The sequence below is a fragment of the Vipera ursinii genome (assembly GCF_947247035.1).
Source record: "Vipera ursinii genome assembly, chromosome: 3".
In the NCBI taxonomy this organism is placed as follows: domain Eukaryota; kingdom Metazoa; phylum Chordata; class Lepidosauria; order Squamata; family Viperidae; genus Vipera; species Vipera ursinii.
Window position 1 is genome coordinate 142811996 of NC_139516.1, and position 19767 is coordinate 142831762.

At 39.1% G+C, this 19767-nt stretch overlaps 1 protein-coding gene across 8 annotated transcripts in view; it reads left to right on the forward strand.

Moving 5' to 3' along the window:
* The first annotated feature begins 341 nt into the window (after positions 1-341).
* Positions 342-19767, forward strand: part of PRP4K (pre-mRNA processing factor kinase PRP4K) — a 32522-nt gene continuing 13096 nt past the window's right edge. For all 8 annotated transcript variants that reach the window (XR_014492104.1, XR_014492105.1, XR_014492106.1 and 5 more), the window contains exons 1-9: positions 342-478; positions 5487-6677; positions 11375-11545; positions 12181-12333; positions 14296-14377; positions 17044-17254; positions 18850-18923; positions 19273-19363; positions 19568-19715. Coding sequence is in view for 1 of the 8 variants with exons in the window: in XM_083359492.1 (XP_083215618.1) it covers positions 435-478; positions 5487-6677; positions 11375-11545; positions 12181-12333; positions 14296-14377; positions 17044-17254; positions 18850-18923; positions 19273-19363; positions 19568-19715 (2165 nt within the window). In the remaining 7 variants the exon portion in view is untranslated. The remainder of the gene's footprint in view (positions 479-5486; positions 6678-11374; positions 11546-12180; positions 12334-14295; positions 14378-17043; positions 17255-18849; positions 18924-19272; positions 19364-19567; positions 19716-19767) is intronic.

Below are 19767 nucleotides of genomic sequence, written 5' to 3' on the forward strand. Positions count from 1 at the left end.
CCTCTAAGATTCTATTCCTATTCCAATTCCTTATTCTATCCTATTCCTATTCCTATTCTATTCTGCCATGTCCGGGGCAAGAACATTCATAATTATATGCGAAATAGAAAAATGCTCATTCTTCTCAACGGCGTCTCGGGGTACTTCCTCGCATCGGACATGCCGCACTTTTGTCAATTGAACAAAGAGCCGGAAGTATAGACACCAATAAACCCTTAGTCGTCCGCTCTCTTATTCCTCGGAAATCATTCCCCTATCTCCAGGCTCGCGATGTTTACCTTATTTCCGGTTTCTGAAACGACCAGCAAGTATTTCCGCCTTCCCCTTCTGTCGCCCGAGGGGGGGGGTTGTGTTCCTAGTGCGCATGCGCCGCACTCCAACCTCCTCACCGGGCCCTGTGCGGTGGCGGCGAAGAAGGAGTTTGGGAGTTCAAAATGGCTGCCCCGACGTTGGTGGAGTTGGGAATGCGGGGGCACGGGTAAGGCTACTCTTTCTTTGAAGATGAAAACTAGGTCTGGCCTCGTTAGCCGCGCTTCGCTTACGAGGAAATGGGAGGAAACGAGAGGCGGAAAGCGAGCGGAGGGCCTAGAACGCGCCAACGACGAGCTGTTATAACGGTCGCGAGGCGGCCTTGCCTTGGGCCTGATCCCGGAGTTCTGGCTTCTTCTCAAGTACGGAGGCCGGCCTTCCCTTTGCCCGGCCCGTCAACTTTAGTCATACGGTTCAGACCTTCCTGTCGCTTTATCGTTTCTCTGCTTAGTTGGGAGATGAAGACCTTAACAATATACTTGGCGTCTCCGTCCAAGTCTTTGCTTTCGCCTGCACGGGCTTGCTAACTTCTAATGCCCTCCTCAGGATCTTGTGACTAAAGTGGAGGGGGGGGGAAGAGAGTGTAGGAAAGAAACGACTCAAGAAAGAAAGTCGTCTTTGTCCTCTTTAAATCTTGTGTAGAAGCGTGGTGCGTGCGTGGGTCCCTTTCCAAAGATATCCCCAAATATGTACCTACAAAAAAATGCACGGAAGGAATAATCTGACGAGTGATCGGCCGCCGCCTTCTATACAGAGGAAAGATGGTAACAACAACAAAAATCGAGAGCGAGTTAAATGTTCCCGTGCACACTTATTTCAAAATAAATTAAAAAGGATGGAGGTAAATGGGACTTGGGTGCCATGGAAATGTGAGCCTCCAGGAACTTAAAGAGGGTTTTTTTTTGTTAGTCAGCTGTAAGATTGATATATTGTATCTCTGTATTTTGCTTTTCGCTGTTTATTCTAATGTGTTTCAGGTGACAGTTTGCTTGAAAAGTGAAAAATATTACTCTATGAAAGTTTGACACAAATTGGATTCCCTGAAAACTATAGGGGACTACAATAGTGTTGTGTAAGATTAGAGGAATTTGATCCTTCTCCATGACTCATTTAACAAGTTACACAAGACACAACAAGTGTGTTAGAGACCAGTCTATATTATCCCACTTAAGATTAATGGAGTTGGACTTCAAAAGCATAATGAGTTGGCTAGTATTAGATTCTAAGGTGCTTTGTGCACAATCTTATGTATAAAAACTTGCCATATTAACTTAAATTTGACTGGATTTCTGTAGCTATAAACAATTTTAGATATAAAGATGACATACTAAATAACATTTTGACAGTGAGAAAGTAAAGTATGGTGTCTAAATGTTAAACTTCAGCTTCTTTAAAGTTCTATTCCATTTGATTAGACAATTTATAAATACAGTGAAACTGCAAATACAATGAACCAAATCTGCATTTATTATTATTATTATTAATTTTATTTGTATACCGCCCTTCTCCCGAAGGACTCAGGGCGGTGAACAGGGCAATACATATTAAAAAAACAAGATACAAAAATTAAAAACGATTAAACAAAATGCCCACGAATAAGTTAAAACACATTAAAAAGTAGGTTAAAACAGATTAGTAAAACCCAACCCCATCCCATCAGGCCAGGCCAGCTTGTTCGAAAAGGTAGGTTTTGAGATCGCGCCGGAAGGAGCGGAGGTCAGGCGCCATCCGGAGCTCGAGCGGAAGATGGTTCCATAAATCCGGTGCACCCACAAAGAACGCCCTCCCCCTGGGGGCCACCAGTCGGCATTCTTTGACCAGTGGCACCCTGAGGAGGCCCTCTCTGTGGGAGCATACTGGGCGGAGGGAAGTTGACGCCGGCCGCAGGTGCTCCCCAAGGTATTCCGGACCCATGCCATGAAGGGCTTTGTAGGTCATTACCAACACCTTGAATCTCACCCGGAAGACAACTGGAAGCCAATGCAGCTTGCGGAGCAGAGGTGTAACGGGAGTGTCGGGAAACTCCCAACACAACTCTCGCGGCTGCATTCTGTACCAGCTGTAGCCTCAGAGTGGTCTTCAAGGGTAGCCCCATGTAGAGAGCGTTGCAGTAGTCCAGACGAGAGGTCACGAGGGTGTGAGTGACCGTACGTAAGGCATCCCGGTCTAGATAGGGCCGCAACTGGCGCACCAGGCGAACCTGGGCGAAGGCCCCCCGAGTCACAGCTACTATATGGTCTTCTAGGGAGAGCTGTGAATCTAGGAGGACTCCCAAGTTGCGAGCCCTATCTACAGGAGGTAATAACTCACCCCCCATAGTGAGGGGTGGGATATCCTGAATATCCCGAGATGCCGGTACGCACAGCCACTCAGTCTTGTCAGGGTTGAGTCGAAGCCTGTTCCTCTCCATCCAGACCCGGACCGCCTCCAGGCATCGGGACATCACGTCGAGGGCATCACTGGGGTGGTTTGGGGTCGAAATGAAAAGTTGGGTATCATCAGCATACTGATGATACCCAACTCCAAAACCACGAATGATCTCACCCAGCGGTTTCATGTAGATGTTGAACAGGAGAGGCGAGAGGACCGACCCCTGAGGGACTCCACAAACGAGAGGCCTCGCGGTCGACCTCTGCCCCCCTGCCAACACCGACTGCGAGCGTCCCAGGAGATAGGAGGAGAACCACTGAAGGACCGTGCCTCCCACTCCCAATCCCCTGAGACGCCGCAGCAAGATACCATGGTCGATGGTATCGAATGCCGCTGAGACGTCTAATAAGACTAGGACAGAGGAATATCCCCTGTCCCGAGCCCTCCAGAGATCATTCACCAGAGTGACCAATGCCGTCTCCGTGCTGTACCCGGGCCTGAAGCCCGATTGGTACAGGTCTAGATAATCCGCTTCATCCAGAACCAGAGGAAGCTGATGTGCCACCACACTCTCTACAACCTTCGCAAGAAAGCGAAGGTTGGAGACCGGACGAAAGTTATTTAACACAGCTGGGTCCAAGGCAGGCTTCTTGAGGAGAGGTCTCACCACTGTCTCCTTCAAGGCGGCGGGAAAACTACCCTCACTCAAAGAGGCAGATATAACCGCCTGGAACCAGCCTCGTGTTCCCTCCCGGGCTGCATAAGCCAGCCAGGAAGGGCACGGGTCCAATAAACATGTGGTGGAGCTCAGCCTCCCCATAATCCTGTCCACTTCCTCCGGAGTCACAGGATCGAACTCCTCCCAGATAACATTGACAAGACCGCCTGTGTCCTGATCGTCAGACTCTGCCCAGTCGGAGTCCAAACTGGTCCGAATCCGAGCGATTTTGTCCAACAGATGTTGACTAAACTCCTCGGCACGCCCCTGCAAGGATTCCTCACTCACCTCCTGATTGAGAAGGGAGCGGGTCACCCTAAACAGGGCACGATAAGGGTAGCGAAGTAATTAGACCTTGCCACCCTTATCGCTGCGAGATAAGACCTAATATGGGTTCTTAGTCGCAATTGGTCGGATTCAGATCTGCTGGACCTCCAACCGCTCTCTAGGCCCCGTCTCCGACGCTTCATCTCCCGGAGCTCCGCGGAGAACCATGGAGCCCACTGGGATCTGTGCCGGGTCAGGGGCCGCAAGGGTACAACTCGGTCAAGTGCCTCCATGGCCGTCCTTTCCCAGGCTTCCACTAAGGCATCTGCCGAGCTGTGAGCAGAGGAGGCTGGTGGGGACCCCAGCGCTGCCTGGAACCTCTCAGGGTCCATTAAGCGCCTGGGGCGGAACCATCTAGTTGGCTCAACACACCCACGGTGGGGAGTGGCAAAACGGAAGACCTCATCCCTCAAATAATGAACAAATTAGTTTCTAATCTGTACAGTTCATTCTGCACATGCCTTGGTATTTTTCCTTTGCACATATTGACATTCTTGTTCATTGTCCTTGAATCACTCCACATCTAATATTTAAAGATGGAGGAGGAATGGCAGAAGAGATCCTGAACTGAGCAGCATCTTCATGTCTCTTTAGTGCTCCTTCTGCACCTCCTCAGTGATACAAAGGTGATCTCTTGCTCCTCACCATTTGCCTCTTCAGCTTCTTTTCCATTCCTTTGTCTATTGCCCTCTGTATCCCTCTCCAGCCATCCTGTAGCACCACATTTGGATTGTTTTTTTTAAAAAAATCAAGCTAGATTGATTTGTTTATTAGACATAAGTAATTTATGCATGGATAGTGCATGCTGAATTGGACATGTTTACAGTTATTAAATTAATTGCTACTTTCTCATTCAAAGCTAGATTCTTATTGTTTTCATAACTCATGCCCATCATTTGGTCAAACAAAATTTATCTGATGGCAGGATGGCATAAATATAATATTGGGGGGGAGGGGATGCCTATTCATTTCCCTCATTGTTTTCTCAAGTGGTAAAGATATTGATAAAAGTGAGATTTCTGATTTAAAAGGGTAAACTACATATCTATTCTAATCCTGCCTTAGGCTTGAAAGCCAAATGGGTGACTTTGGACCAGTCACTTTCTCTCAGCCCTCACAGGATTGTTGTTGATACATTCACTGCCTTTAGTTGTTTATAAAAATAATAAAGGTGAGATACAAATTCAAAAATAAAAACTGATGAGAAAAAATGTTATAAGAATTTTGCAACCTGTGTTTCAATATTAGAAACAAGAGATGAATAAGCAGTTAAATCATATGCAGTTGCAAAGTATTTTAAATATGTCAGTCTTTTGGAACAATCACCTGTAAAGGAAGCACCATACATCTTAAGCACCAGCCTTTTCTGAAATAGAACATATTGTTTCCAGAAAACTTTCCATCAACATTTGTTAAAGACTGGTCAGAGGGAGAATATTTTTTACTGTCACAAGATATCAAACCTGAGTCCCTAGCAATTCATTTGCTCTTTGTCATTTATACTTTTTGTGTGAAAATCATTACATCTATATAACTGGAAACAATTTTTCTGCATAGTTTGTCATTTGAATTCTATCATATAACATTCATTTATCTAAACAGTAGAAATGAACATACGTATGTCCAGCAGATCATTTTGCTATCTCTGCCTAAAAATGATTTAAATTGTTTAAATATCTTAAAATTTATTGGTAAGCATAGCATAAAAATATTTTGTTGATTTAAATTTATTTAGATTCTGATTTTTGAAATATATTTACAGACTTGAAGAAGCTGATATTTCTGAGCGAAGTGCAAATGAAGAAAATGGAGATATTTCAGAAGGAGACCAGCCACAAATTAAACATAGTCGACATAAAAAAAAGAAACACAAACATCGAGGCAAACATAAGAAACATAAACATTCTTCAGAAGAAGATAAGGACAAAAAGCATAAACATAGGCACAAACATAAGAAACATAAACGAAAGGAGGTTGCTGATGTCTCTGATAAAGAAGATGGGCCGGCAAAAAGAGCTAAAATTGACTTCTTAGCTCCTCTAGAAGATTTAGAGAAACAAAGAGCATTATTAAAAGCTGAACTTGAAAATGAGCTAATGGAAGGAAAGGTTCAATCTGGGATGGGATTAATATTACAAGGATACGAGTCAGGTTCAGAAGAAGAAGGAGAAATCAATGATAAGGTGAGAAATGGAACTAGATCTGCAAATAAATCCTCAAACGTTAAGGGAAAGCTTGAGATTGTAGACAATAAGAGTTCTAAGAAACGCAGTAAGAGCAGATCAAAAGAACGAACTCGACACAGGTCTGATAAAAAGAAAAGCAAGTCTGGAGTTGATGGTATAAAAGAGAAAGCTACTAGAAGTAAATCAAAAGAAAGAAAAACTAAAAGCCCATCTAAAAGAACAAAGTCTCAAGATCAAATAGGAAAGTCAAAATCTCCCACCCTTAAAACCCGCGCTCAAGAAAAAAATAGGAAATCAAGGTCTCCTGAAGATAAAACTAAAGCAGAAGATAAGATCAAATCAAGAGACCGTAAAAAATCTCCAGTTATTAATGAAAATAAAATTAGAGATCGTAGCAAACGATCCAGATCCCCAATAGAACCAAGAAGCAAATCCAAAGATAGACAATCAAGATCGAAAGATCGAAAATCCAGGAGATCTGAGACTGAAAAAGAAAAGAAGCTCACCAAATCACCTTCAAAAGATATGCCATCAGGTAAAGAAAACAGGTCTCCTAGTAAAAGACCTGGTCGTAGTCCTAAAGGAAGAAGTTTATCCCCTAAACCACGAGACAAACTAAGACGCAGCAGATCACCTCCGCTTAATGATCGGAGATCAAAACAGAGTAAATCACCATCTCGAAATCGGTCTCCTGGTAGGAGAGCAAAGAGCAGATCAGCAGACAGAAAAAGAAGAGAATCAGAAAGGAGACGTTTTTCTTCTCCCAGGTAATGCTAATGAAAAAAATAAATGTTTTAGACTTCACTCACAATTGTGACAGTGGGAGTGGGTGGAGGATAACTTGTCCATATTCCTCCTTGCATGCTCCAAAAATCTGTCTTTAGGATGGTATGTATTATATTGGAATGTAAGAAATCAGCAAAATTCATATAACTTCTTGGGCCGTTTGTTATATTTCAAGCTGTCCATGAATAAAGGGTCCTGTTTGTAGAAGATGAATTCTGGGAGGACCTAAAGAATGCGCAATAAAGAATAAATGCTTAAGATATATTTGATCTGGCATATACCAAGATGGAAGCTGCAAGAAGAACACTAATTTATTATTTCTGGGTTTTAGTTTAACAATTACATTTGTTTATAGGACGCAATAGAATGGGTGAATTGGCAGTCAGTAGAAAACCTTAGAATGTGTAAGCACGTTATTCATTTTTGTAGTGTCAGTCTGGCTTGTATTACTATGAACTGAGCCTTGGTGGAGCAGTGGGCTAATGCCTCCTTAAGTAACACCAGCTGCCTGCAATTAGTGCAGGTTCGAGTCCCACCAGGCTCAAGGTTGACTCAGCCTTCCATCCTTCCGAGGTAGGTAAAATGAGGACCCAGATTGTTGGGGGCAATTAAGCTGACTTTGTAATAATGCCGCTTGGGGTGTGTGTGAAAGCCCTAACAAGCAGGCATATACATAGAATGAAGGCTACTGCTAAGCTTGTAAGCCGCCCTGAGTCTTCGGAGAAGGGCGGGATATAAATGGAATTAAAATAAATAAAAATAAAATTTTCATTGATTTCTGCTACAGCACTATTCTGTTATTTTCAGTAACAACTGCTTGCCTAATGGCTACTGTACAAAAAAAAATCAACAGACTAAAGATAATTTTGTATAAGAATATATTCTGCTAATCAAACTCAAGAAGCTGCGTATCTGGCAAGAGTCAGTTTACATTGAAGGGATTAAGAGCAATGTATATCATATAACTGTCATCAAGTCTAGTTATGTTTAAGGTTATGTCTAAGGTAACTTGTACATGCATTTGGATGGGAAGGAAAATTCTTTTAAGGAATCGGGATAAAAATTCTGTTCTCTTTCCCTATGCCCGCAGTCAACAAAGGTAGTGTAAACGATTGTAGAAAGGATAGGCTGTCATGTCTGGATTGTGCTGGTTTTCATATTTTGGGGTGAATGCACATGGTTATAAAAGAGCCACACTTTTGATAAGGGCAAATTGCAGAGGCAGCACAGTTCAGAGATTAACAAGAGAGGTATCAGAAGCACCTGATCTGGTCCTAATTGGCAGATAAATTGCTAGGTTGTATTATAATCTGAGGTGTGGTTGTATTGTTCAGAACGGAAAAACACTGAATATAGTAATAAATATATTTGTATTTTGAGAATTCTAATTTTACTGACATACCTTTTCTTAGAGAAGACATTAGGTTTGTCCTCTTTATTCCTCTGTATTTGTAGTTTATAAGCAAACTAAATGGATTAGATAACTAGTTTAAATTAAAATATTTTTTAGTAAATAAACCTCAGGCTGCTTAGTAAATTGGAATCTAATTAGTGTTTGTGTTGCTATACTTTGGGAGTTACTTCAGTGATATCTGTCAATATGCTTACATTAGCATGCAGTCTTTGAATATGTTAATATGTCTTCTGCATTTTCAAATTCAGTGGAATTCATTTCTATGTATATAATTGTTGTGAGATGTAATTCACAAAAGTACATGAAAATACTGTGAAAATCTGTTGAAGCAACAGATTCTTAGATTTTGAACCTCTTGACTGAGCTTTGGTGATGTATGTAGGCATAGGTACAGGGTCAAATCTAAAATACTGAGTTGATCTAAAACTTTCATATTTAACATAGAAACAATATCAGTAATCTTTTAATTATAGTTTAAGATTTTCATGAGTTTGTGTGGATTACAAATAACCATAAGAAATGCATTTTATCCATATGTTGTTTGTATACTTTTTATGATAACTTTTAAATCAGATTTTACTAATTCATTATTAAACAAACTGGGAAGAACTGTTGTGATACTTAGGGATTTACAGAAAGGAGATAAACAAGAGATACAATTGAGGAATACAGAATTATAGATATTTTGAATAAAATAGACAAGAAGTTATTTTTCCTTTCCCAAAATTCTAGAATCATAATCATGAAATTGCAATACTGGAAGAATCTGCACAGAGAAAATATTTTTTTTAACCCAGTGCATAATTAAATTTAGAAAATCATCAACTTGAGATTGTACTAGCTATCAGCTTGGCTGGCTTCATAAAGGATTGAACCAATCCATTGAAGTTACAGGAAACAGGTTATATTAACCTTGACTGCCTCTGAAGGCCATCTGCTGTGTGGGGATATTATTAAACTACTTTGCTCAATTGATTGGCTGCTGTAAGAAGAAACTGTTGGATTAGATGGGTCAAGTGTCTGATTTAGCAGGGCAGCTCTGTTCTTATGTAGAAGTCCATTTCACCAATATAAGAAATTTGGATCCAATTCACTAAGTTTAATTTACATCTAAGCTATAGTAATGGTTAAGTACAAAGTAGACATAAATAAACATAAATGCTAGAGGAATTCTCTGGACTAGGATTATAGGTAACTTCAAGGAAGTTACTGTAGAGGAAGAAACTTCTCAGGGATGAGAAGCTTTTGAAACTTGGGGAAAACAAAATGTTCAGGCTTTCCTTATGTCGTATTTTATACAGTATGATTAAGGTTAAGTATACTGAATGTGAGAAAGCAAACTAATGTCTGTTGAATTAGTTGCAGTATTGCTAGAGGCAATAAAATAGGTGAGGATTAAGTGTAGACAGCAGCTAATGCTTTGCTAAAACCTAAGACTGCTGTAATATGTTGTATAATATGACGGAGGTATTATATGATTAGGAGATTAAATTTGCTGATAATATGCTTTCTTTATTGCAAGAATCTTTTTCCTCATTTTTGTGTAAGTAAAATATTTTTACATTGACTAGTGTACTACATTTCAAATATATGCTACGTTTGTTCTATTTATGTCTTGAAAAGTAGTGGATAAAGTTCACACTTCTTTGCTTATATAGATATGCTTATACTATATCTTCAGAATCATGTATATTGGTGAAATGCAATGCAATATATTGACAAAAAAGAATAGATTTCTTTGCTGAGGAAAGCAAAATATGTGATAGTTAAGGAATGTTACTTTTTTGCCCCCTCAGCTGTCTCCCCCACCCCTAAACTATATATTGGGATTTATCATAAATAGCTTCTTTTTTCATTTTTCTAGGGAAACCAAATTATTGTAATCATTGTAAAGCTATGATAATAAAGTCTGGCTTTACTTTCATAGCTTTAAAAAACCATATTCTTAACATTTAAAAATATTTTTGTACAATTATTTGGATAACAGTGCAGCCTGTTGTGCATTTTCACTTTATTATTTCCAGATTAATTTTACAACTATAATCTACAATTACCGTAGGTAAACTAAGGAAGGGGTTCTTCCTTCTGTTGCCCATTTTTACTAGTAGCCAGCAGGGTAGGAATAAAATCACAATTGGAAGTTTAAAATATATTGTGAGTAGTGATGGAATAAAACCATTGCTTGAGATTTAAAATACATGTTAAAGGGAACTTTCTAGTGAATGTTATGCTGCTTAAATGCATATACTCAGCAAATACATTTTTGCTTAGTCTCTGGCTGGTAGAACTTGGTCTTTCTCTACCTGGACCTTTTGTGTAGGTATGTTCTAGTCCCCAATCTAGGTTTCTGGATTGTAAATGCTCCATTTGAGAAGCTTCTCTTAAAATAAAACTGCTGATATAGATCGAGCCTCTCCATCTCAGGATCAGCCAATATTGCCAGACTTTCTAGATCCATTTTAAATTGTTAGCCACAAGTGTCCTCTATCAGAGTCTTCCTGTTTCTTTTCATGGAGTTCTGTTTTTTTTCTTTTATCTGTTTAGCACCCCCCATTTGGTTTGGTAAGCTAACTTCTATTTTCAGGTTCTGCTTATCATTAAAACAAAGTGATTGTTTAGTTGTCTGGGTCTTCATGACAAATTCACAAAGAGACATACCTCCTCTGGTCTGTCATACACATTAATAATTTTAGTATTGTTGGCATCACTGTAAACGTCAGAGAAAGAATCTATACAGTAGTGATATCTTTGCTTTATTATATGTTTTTAAAATATGTCCCCCTTTTCCCCTAAAACCTACATAAACACTAATGCAGAAGGTTCAGATTAATGTATATGAAGATGCAGTTTAAATATTTCATGCAAATTTAGGTGCTGATAAATCTTGTTTCATTCTTTAGAAATAACACTTTAATGTTATTTAAGTTTCCATTTTCTAGATTCTTGGTTTTAGAATGTAAAATAGGAAATAAGTCTTGAGTTATATATCATTCCTTACCTCAAAGCTTGTGAAAAACTTTCCAGCCTGATAACCTGTAAAGCTTTTGAACTACATTTTTGTCAAAACTCAGTTAGGTGGTTAATCATCAGAGAAGATGAGATCCTAAGTCTGAATTAGGTAACTAAATCATCCTATTCTTTAACATTTTTCTTCTGTTTTAAATTCATCTGTTAAATATTCTTTTCTAGTTTAATTCAGATTGAACTTTTAAAGTGGCTTTTATCTAAGATTATAGTTCCTTTTTCTTTTTTACCTGTTTCAAGAACCCGAACTAGAGATGACATCCTCTCTAGAAGAGAGCGATCAAAAGATGCCAGTCCGCCTAGGTGGTCTCCTTCAAGAAGAAGATCCAGGTCTCCAATTCGACGAAGGTCTCGCTCTCCACTTCGACGTAGCCGGTCTCCAAGAAGGCGAAGTAGATCTCCTCGAAGGAGGTATATAATCTGTATAGTTTATAAGTAAAATAAATACTGTACAAGTGGTATTTTCCATCAACATTAGGGAGTGGATTCTCCCCATCTGGTTTCTACCTGCCATCACAATAAGTTTGTTTCCAGAAATCTCTTGTCTGTCTGAAGCAGATTGTGAGAATGTGTAATGCACTGCAATAAGAAAGAGTTGTGTTATCTTTTGTTACATGATGCAATACTGTGTGCTATCTGTATGCTAAAAAATAATGATTCCTTTCTAGGTGAGTTTACCTTTTCCAACTTCACAGCTGAAACTTCATTTCAGATTACTCTATATTCCTTTTACCAATAAATGTTTGAATAAAAGTACGTTATCCTAATAAGGTTGGCAAAATAGATATGATTGTTAATCTACATGTTTTTCTATAGGTTCTGCAGTTTCTGATTGTCTGCCACACTGTACTTGAAAATTTTTGAAAGACATCATGATACCCTGGTGTAACTGCTATATCAGAAAAGCTTTACTATGGTATCTTAACAGTGATACATATGTGTGCTCTCTTTTAAACAATTTTAGTCTTTGAATTGTAAAATAATAGTATCAAACAAAATGAATATGTTAGCTATAAAAGTACATATTTTGTTAAATCCATTTTCAGAGACAGGGGTAGACGTAGTAGATCTCGTTTGAGAAGGCGATCCAGATCACGAGGTGGCCGTAGACGACGGAGCAGGAGCAAAATAGAAGATAAATTTAAGGGAAGCCTTTCAGAAGGAATGAAGGTTGAGCAAGAATCTTCATCTGACGACAAGTAAGTATTTCAATATCTCAATATATAGCGGGATACGCTGGAATGATAAGACGCCTTAAGTTGTGAGTTCAAGCTAATACGTAAAGTATCTTGTAATGGATTTGCTTCTGTTGCATTAGTCATGCTGTTCCAGTGTTGTAGCTTTGGGATGGGACAGAAACATGTTAGGGAAAATGATTTTTTTCAGTTATTTTAAACTCTAGAAACTCTGGATTGGTATTGGAGTGGTTTAATAATGTAACTGAATATTTACATATTAATTATGAAAAGTCCTGGAAACAGGTGAAGTACCAGATGATTGTAGGAGGTTAGATATCTGTATCAATACGTTGGGAAAACGTTAGAGTAGATCATAAGGAGAGCTGTTTGTAAGCGCCTTAAAAGCAGTGCAGTGGTCAGCATGGATCTGTCAAGAACAATTCTTGCTAGACTAATGTTAGTTTACATTGATTACTTAATTTTTACTTTACTAAATTTTTTAAAAATGCCACAAACTGAATATATCTTGATTTTATTGAAGATTGATCAAAATATTGATAACTACTGTGTTTGCTTTGCGACTGCCCCCCCCCCCAAAAAAAACATAAAATAGGGTTGCTCGCTTAACAACTACCACGATTTACAACCATAGTTCTAGGGTAAATTGAGGACTATCTGTACAAGGGAGATTTAAAGGTAATCAGCTTACCTACTATATAATGAATAATTTGGTCTGACTTGTAGCGGTTCTTTTTCAATGTTATACTGAACATTGGACAAAGAAGTCAAATAATGTTATGCTCGTAATTGAATTGAATTAACACTGACAGAATATTTTTTTCTTTCTCCCCTCACTTCTCAATATTCTAAGCTACCTAAATATAGAATGCTAATAGTTTTCAATCATAACACACAAATGTCTATGTATTGAAGTAACACAATATATTAAGATTTATAGTAACATAATAAAAAAGAGAAAATTGGTAATGCAACTTTCTAACTAAAATGTTTTCTTATATAAGAAGCAGTGTTTTTTTAATATTATAAATATTGCAGAAATGAAGGATCTTTGCACATTGTTGATATAAACTTTTTGAACTACATTAAAAATTGAGGGAAATTTTTTTAATGCAGAATAACGATATAGAACAGGTAGGGGCCATTCTTTGTGGTTCCTTCTCCCATATGATAGGAGGAGGCTCCAGGACCACTAAAAGGAGATACAGGTCCTTCTTGTGATATAAACTGACTTATATTTAGGAGTAAAACTTGTAAAGACACACACAAACACACACACACACACACACACACACACGGAAGAAAAATACAGAAAATAAATACTGGAGGGAGGGAGGGAGAAATACCACAGTTGAACTAAGACAAAAATTCAGGAAGAATTACTAGACTTCCCCATACAATAGCTGAATAAACATAATTTAAGTCATATAATTTATATTTATTGTATTTTTCTTAAACCCCCCCTCCCCCCATTATTATTTTTATAAACAACTCAAGGCAGCAAGCACGCTTAATCTTCCTTCCTTCCTCCATTTTCCCCACCACAGTAACCCTGTAAGGTGAGCTGACTGAGAGTGTGACTAGCCCAAATTTACCTAGGCAGCTACATTTCATTATGAAAGGGGGAAAGTGTTTCCAGTTCCTTGGAATTCCTTAAAAGGAAACAATTCTTGTCCATACAAGTGTAGAACTTCCCGATAGTGTTGGAGTTGAGAACTACCAAAGTGGACATGCATCCATAGTGGAGAAAATCCACTTTTCCCTCTAACCAGCTTTCTTCAGGAAGAGTTTCTGATTAAGAAACTTTTAAGATATGGTAAAGACAAATAGCTGTTGCCTGAAGGCAGAGATGAAATTTTCTGTGAACTTCAGGCCAGGAAAGTTGAATGTTATTTTGGAAATACACGTTCGTGTATCAGTACATGTACTCCTGAGATGTCAAATTGTTAATTTATATAATAACAGCCTTGAAGACTTTGATGTTGAAGAAGAAGATGAGGAAGCTCTAATAGAGCAAAGAAGATTGCAGAGGCAAGCAATTGTGCAGGTTTGTTATATTGCTAATTCTTTTCAAACCAGGCTAAAATTTTAAGTAGGCGTATTGGAAGAAATGTCATTTACTTGCATCATCTGGGAACTGTCCAGAGTTTGCTATAAGACGAGCAGCTACATAAATGTTTTAAATAAAGTGTTTTGTAAATTCAAGATGTCATGTAGACTAGGTTGTAATTGTCAGGTGTTAAAATAGTCATACTGTTCAAAGTAGTAATGGCTCTGGGTGACGTTTGTTAAAACATTTATAATGTAGGTCCTTTTTTAAAAAGGTAACCTTGCACAAAAGAAATTAAGCAATTAATGAAAACTGAGGAATTAAACTTATATTACTATTGTATGTAGAGCTAGATGTCTACCCATTATGGATAGAAAAGAAGCCTATTTCCATGTTGAATCATTGTCTTACTCATTTTATCAGGACGTTAACTCAACCAGCTGCTGTATGTTATTGCAACCAGTGGAGTAATATAGTGAGCTTCAAAACAGATAATTCATACTTGCTAGAGTGTGTACAGATGCTAAAATGGCCTTGGATTTCCAAACATTTTCTGACATAATTGGTTGCTACTGTGTATCTCCCCACATATGTGGTAGCTGAAAGAGGAAAGCAGAAGAAGAAATACACTGAAAAAAGGGCTTGCATAGTAAATGCCAGGCTATTGTATACAGGAGTATAAAGTAGTAAATGGATTTCTAAGTCTAGAATTAGCTGGATAGGTATTAATTTGTTTTATACCGTATTTTTCGGCGTATAAGACGACTGGGCGTATAAGATGACCCCCTACTTTCCCTGTTAAATTATAGGGTTTGGGCTATACTCGCCGTATAAGACTACCCCACTGCATACAAAGTCTGCTTGGATTGGGTGGGTCAGCTCTCTCTCCCTGCCTGCCTGCCCAGCCCTCCCTGTCTCCAAGACACAATTTTTTTTAAAAAAATCCCATTTATATCCCGCCCTTCTCCGAAGACTCAGGGCAGCTTACAATCTAAAGCACAAATCAATGTGCTTAGCAATGTACAAAGTACACTTCCGGCATCCAGAGCCTGCCTGCGTTTCTTTAACCTCCACATGCTTCCGACTCTCGACAACTTCAGCGTTGTAAACCTTGCTGCTGTTAGTATCCTGGGTGACTCTTCTCCAAACCCCCTCTACCCCAACCCGGGTGAAAACGCTAACGTACTCTCAGTGTGTGCCTATCCCTCTCCAACCAACTGCCCCCCCCCATGCGTATCTGGCTCCAGCGGGCTCGTCCACACGTCCCAGGGCTGCCCTCCAGCAGTCCCCGGCTCCAGTCCATCTGACACCGACGGAAAACAGCCGGCCCTTGCCTCCAGCGTGCAGGCTATAGAATGCAGTCCCGGCACAGGTCCGTCGGCAGGCAAGGGAACAGCTAGCATGTTTTGTAGTACCCAGGCTTCCTGTACGGCAAGGCAGACTGGGCTGTCCTCCTGAGTGCCTGCGGGGTCCTCAGCAAAGCCCTGCGATGCAGGCGCGTGCAAACGCCGTGAAGCAGCTGGTCGTCGGGTTTGCAGAGCCAGGAACCGGCAATCAGCTGATAGTCGGGCTTGCTGATTACGGGCGACCTCCTCCCTTGTTTGTTGGAGCGCCAGGTCATGGAGCGAGCCGTGTGCAGTGGGGGGGTGGTGAGTAGGTGAAGCAGGGCTTGTTTTTGGAACGAGACCCCCTGCGTAGTGTCGGGCCCGCAGGGCTCGACAACAGACAGCAATTTTGTGATTCTCTCCCCCTTCCTTCACCCCCTATCAATGAGCTGCCGAGGTTGCCTGCGTGTGTGTATGTGTGGAGGGGTGTTGCCTCTGGTTTTTCCTGTAACATCGGACAATAAAACCGCCCCTAACCCTAACACCCAGCGTATAAGACAACCCCCAACTTTTGAGAAGATTTTCATGGGTTAAAAAGTCGTCTTATACGCCGGAAAATACGGTATATCAAATGTAGAGACCACCTATCTCAGTCACAGAATGACTCTGGACAGTATACAATTAAAAATAAAAATAATGTATTTCAATAAGAGGAGCCAGTTAAAAAAAGAATAGAACAAAGTTAAAAGTCAGGGGGAGGGGGCTTTAAGGTCCTAACAAAGTTCAAGGTTATATGCTCTAAGCGAGTTGGAAGAGCCAGATTCAAACACTCCCAAAAGAGTATCTGCCATTTAGAGCTTTAAAGCACATAGTCAACTCCTTGATTTGGACCTGGAAGCAAATTGGCATTCAGTGCAACTTACATAATGAAGAATTACATGCACATCCTGAGGTGCCCAAATTTGCTTTCGCAGCCACATTCTGTACCAGCTGAAGCTTCCAGATACTTTTCAAGGGTAGCCCCATGTAGACTGCATTGCAGTAGTCCAAGTGGGAAATGACCAGGGCATGAGTGGCTGAAAGGGCCTCCCTATCCAAGAAGGGATGTAACTTGTGCACAACATGAAGTTGATTTGCTTTTGTAGCAGAATCTTAACTCTTGGGAGGTTGCTCTTGGGCTTCAGAAACTCAGAAAAAACAGAGAGATATAAAATACGGCTATATCATGCAGGAGGGGCGGTGAATAGATTCTTTCATAATGCTGGAGGAAATGTAAATAGCATTTTTATTTATTTCATTAGCAAATGCAATATAAATTATGGCTTTTTTCTTTTTTAGAAATATAAGTACTTAACGGAAGATAGTAATATGTCTGTGCCATCTGAACCAAGCAGCCCTCAAAGCAGTACTCGCAGTCGTTCGAACTCACCAGAAGGCATTCTTGAACGGGTAGCAGCTGATGTTAAAGAGTATGAACGAGAAAATGTAGACACTTTTGAAGCCTCAGTAAAGGCAAAACACAACCTCATGGCAGTTGAGCAAAATAATGGTAACAATTAACAGAGTTTTCAATACATTCTGAAAGAATAATTACCAAATAAGATATTTGCAATAGGACAGCTAAGTAAAACAATTTATGTTCTTACTTTATAACTGAATATAAACAACATTTTTGTTACTTGTAGCTAAATAGAAAATTAGCTTAAAAATTGTGACTGAAGCCACTGACAAAATTATATTCATCTTGATAGACCAAGTTCATAGACTTTCAAGATTCCTGTTCAGTCTTTAGCACAATAGATGAAGTCCAGTATGGTGCTGAAGAGACTTCTGTTCCTGCAGTGTGATTTTCTCCTTTCAGTCTTCTCCCCTTCTTGCATTTATTTTTTTTGTCCTCAAAAATGTTCTGGATGGGAATACCTCTGAAGCACATTTTCGTGGCATATAGGGTTGCAGAAGATAAGGGAAACCTACTTGTTTCTCCTAGCAAACATTATAGAATTGAACAAATGAATTTCACCTAGTTTAATGTCACTTAATACAATATGTACACAGTGTACATATTATATCTAAACAACACCATGTATTAGCATTTCAAAGTTTATTTAATACTGTAATAATAAATATAGTGCCGTGTGTTTCTTACAGTTAAAGGAAAAGTAGAAAATTAGTAGATTGATTTACCTAGTTTTATTGACCATATCTGTGTGTATAAAACATCCTGCTAGTTTAAAATATAAGATCTAGAAAACCCATGTTCCACTGGGTCATTGTTTCAGAGGTATTTTGTTTCCTAAACAGAGAAACCAAATGACCAAAAGTAGGCAAAAAAGCAGTGGGAGCAGGAACAATTTCCAACTTTCTGCTGGCTTGCCCATTGAGTTTCCTTGTGGGAATCTGGCAGAGAATGTTGAAAACGTCCCCTCCCCTTCCCCTTCCCTTCCTGACAGACAAGTACGGTAAGTGGCTGCTGCTAAGTGGGGGAGGGACGGAGGGATTGCAAGACTGGCTGGGAAACTGTGATGGAACATTGAAAGTGAAGATTATGTGACCACAGCAGCAGTGCAGCAGCAGCCAGGAGCACTGAAGTAGCCACAGGTTTTCCAAGTTTCATTCCCTTGGGAGTCATGTATACAGGATTAGGGGCACATTCTGTAAGTTAGCCCAATTGAGGTTCCTTGGTTTAAAATTTGTTACCCTATGATGCACCATTTCGCTCAGTTCAAGATGATGAGAGCTTTAGTAGTTTATATGTTGCAGATTTTAATTTTGGTATCTCTAAAAGTTGAAAGTGTATTGTGTAGTTTAAACTGTAAGAAAAACTGTTTGGGAGATTCATCTCTTAATTCCTATCATTTCTTGAGTTGAGGTGGCACAACTTTCTCCATTCAGAATAGTAAAAATAATTAACTTTGCTGCTAAATGAAAAGCTTATTTTTCAGTCATTTCAAGCCCATAGTTTTTAACTGACCATCTTGGTAGAGTTTATTTATGGATTGTAATTGTGTATATGTCATCCAAGATGATCTCAAATTAGTTGTACATTTATATATATGTACAACTACAATAATATGTATTATATACAATTGTTTATCATTTCATTTTCTTTAATTCTAAGTCTAATTGTATAAATATTTATTTAAGGTTCATCTCAGAAGAAAATCACAGCTCCTGATATGTTTACAGAATCAGATGATATGTTTGCTGCATATTTTGATGTAGGTGCCTTAATAGATATATTTTATCACAGTTTTAAAATGCAGTAAAACTCACTAAATTATTTTCAGAAACAGTTTAGATTATGATTCTTCAACCATTTTTGTTACCATCTTGAAGGGGCTATTTTCAATTTCTCGGCATATAAATTGGTAAATATTAAAATATTTTTAAATTTAAATATGCACTGCTATCTTACTCTTAGGTTAGTAGAAGACAATGTGATAGTGTAGGTTGCTTAATATTCATTACAAGGGTACAGTTAATGCATGCTTATGTTTATATGTATTGTATTCAGTTATTCAGATATTTAAAACGCGATGAAAAAGCTTAAAGAAGTCTTTATTTCAGAGTGCACGTCTTAGAGCCGCTGGCTTTGGGAAAGACTTCAAAGAAAATCCAAATCTCAGGGACAACTGGACAGATGCTGAAGGATATTACCGTAAGTAGAGCCGCTAAATTTCCTTTACTTTTATCTGCTGAATAAAACTGGTAAATTAATGCGTTTCATTATTAAAGTGTCTTTCTTCACTCTGCATAACTGATTTGTGTAAATTGCAGTGCTCCCACCGGTTCTTAGGCTTTGTTTTGAATATACAAGGCATCTTACATTCTTTTCTTTTCAATTCCCTCCTCCCCCTTCCAGGTGTTAACATAGGTGAAGTGCTAGACAAACGTTACAATGTATATGGTTACACTGGCCAAGGAGTTTTCAGTAACGTGGTTAGAGCCAGAGATATGGCAAGAGCAAACCAAGAAGTGGCTGTGAAGATCATTAGAAACAATGAACTTATGTAAGTGAGAAAGATCAAATGCTTTCAACTCTATTGAGACATTTGATAATAG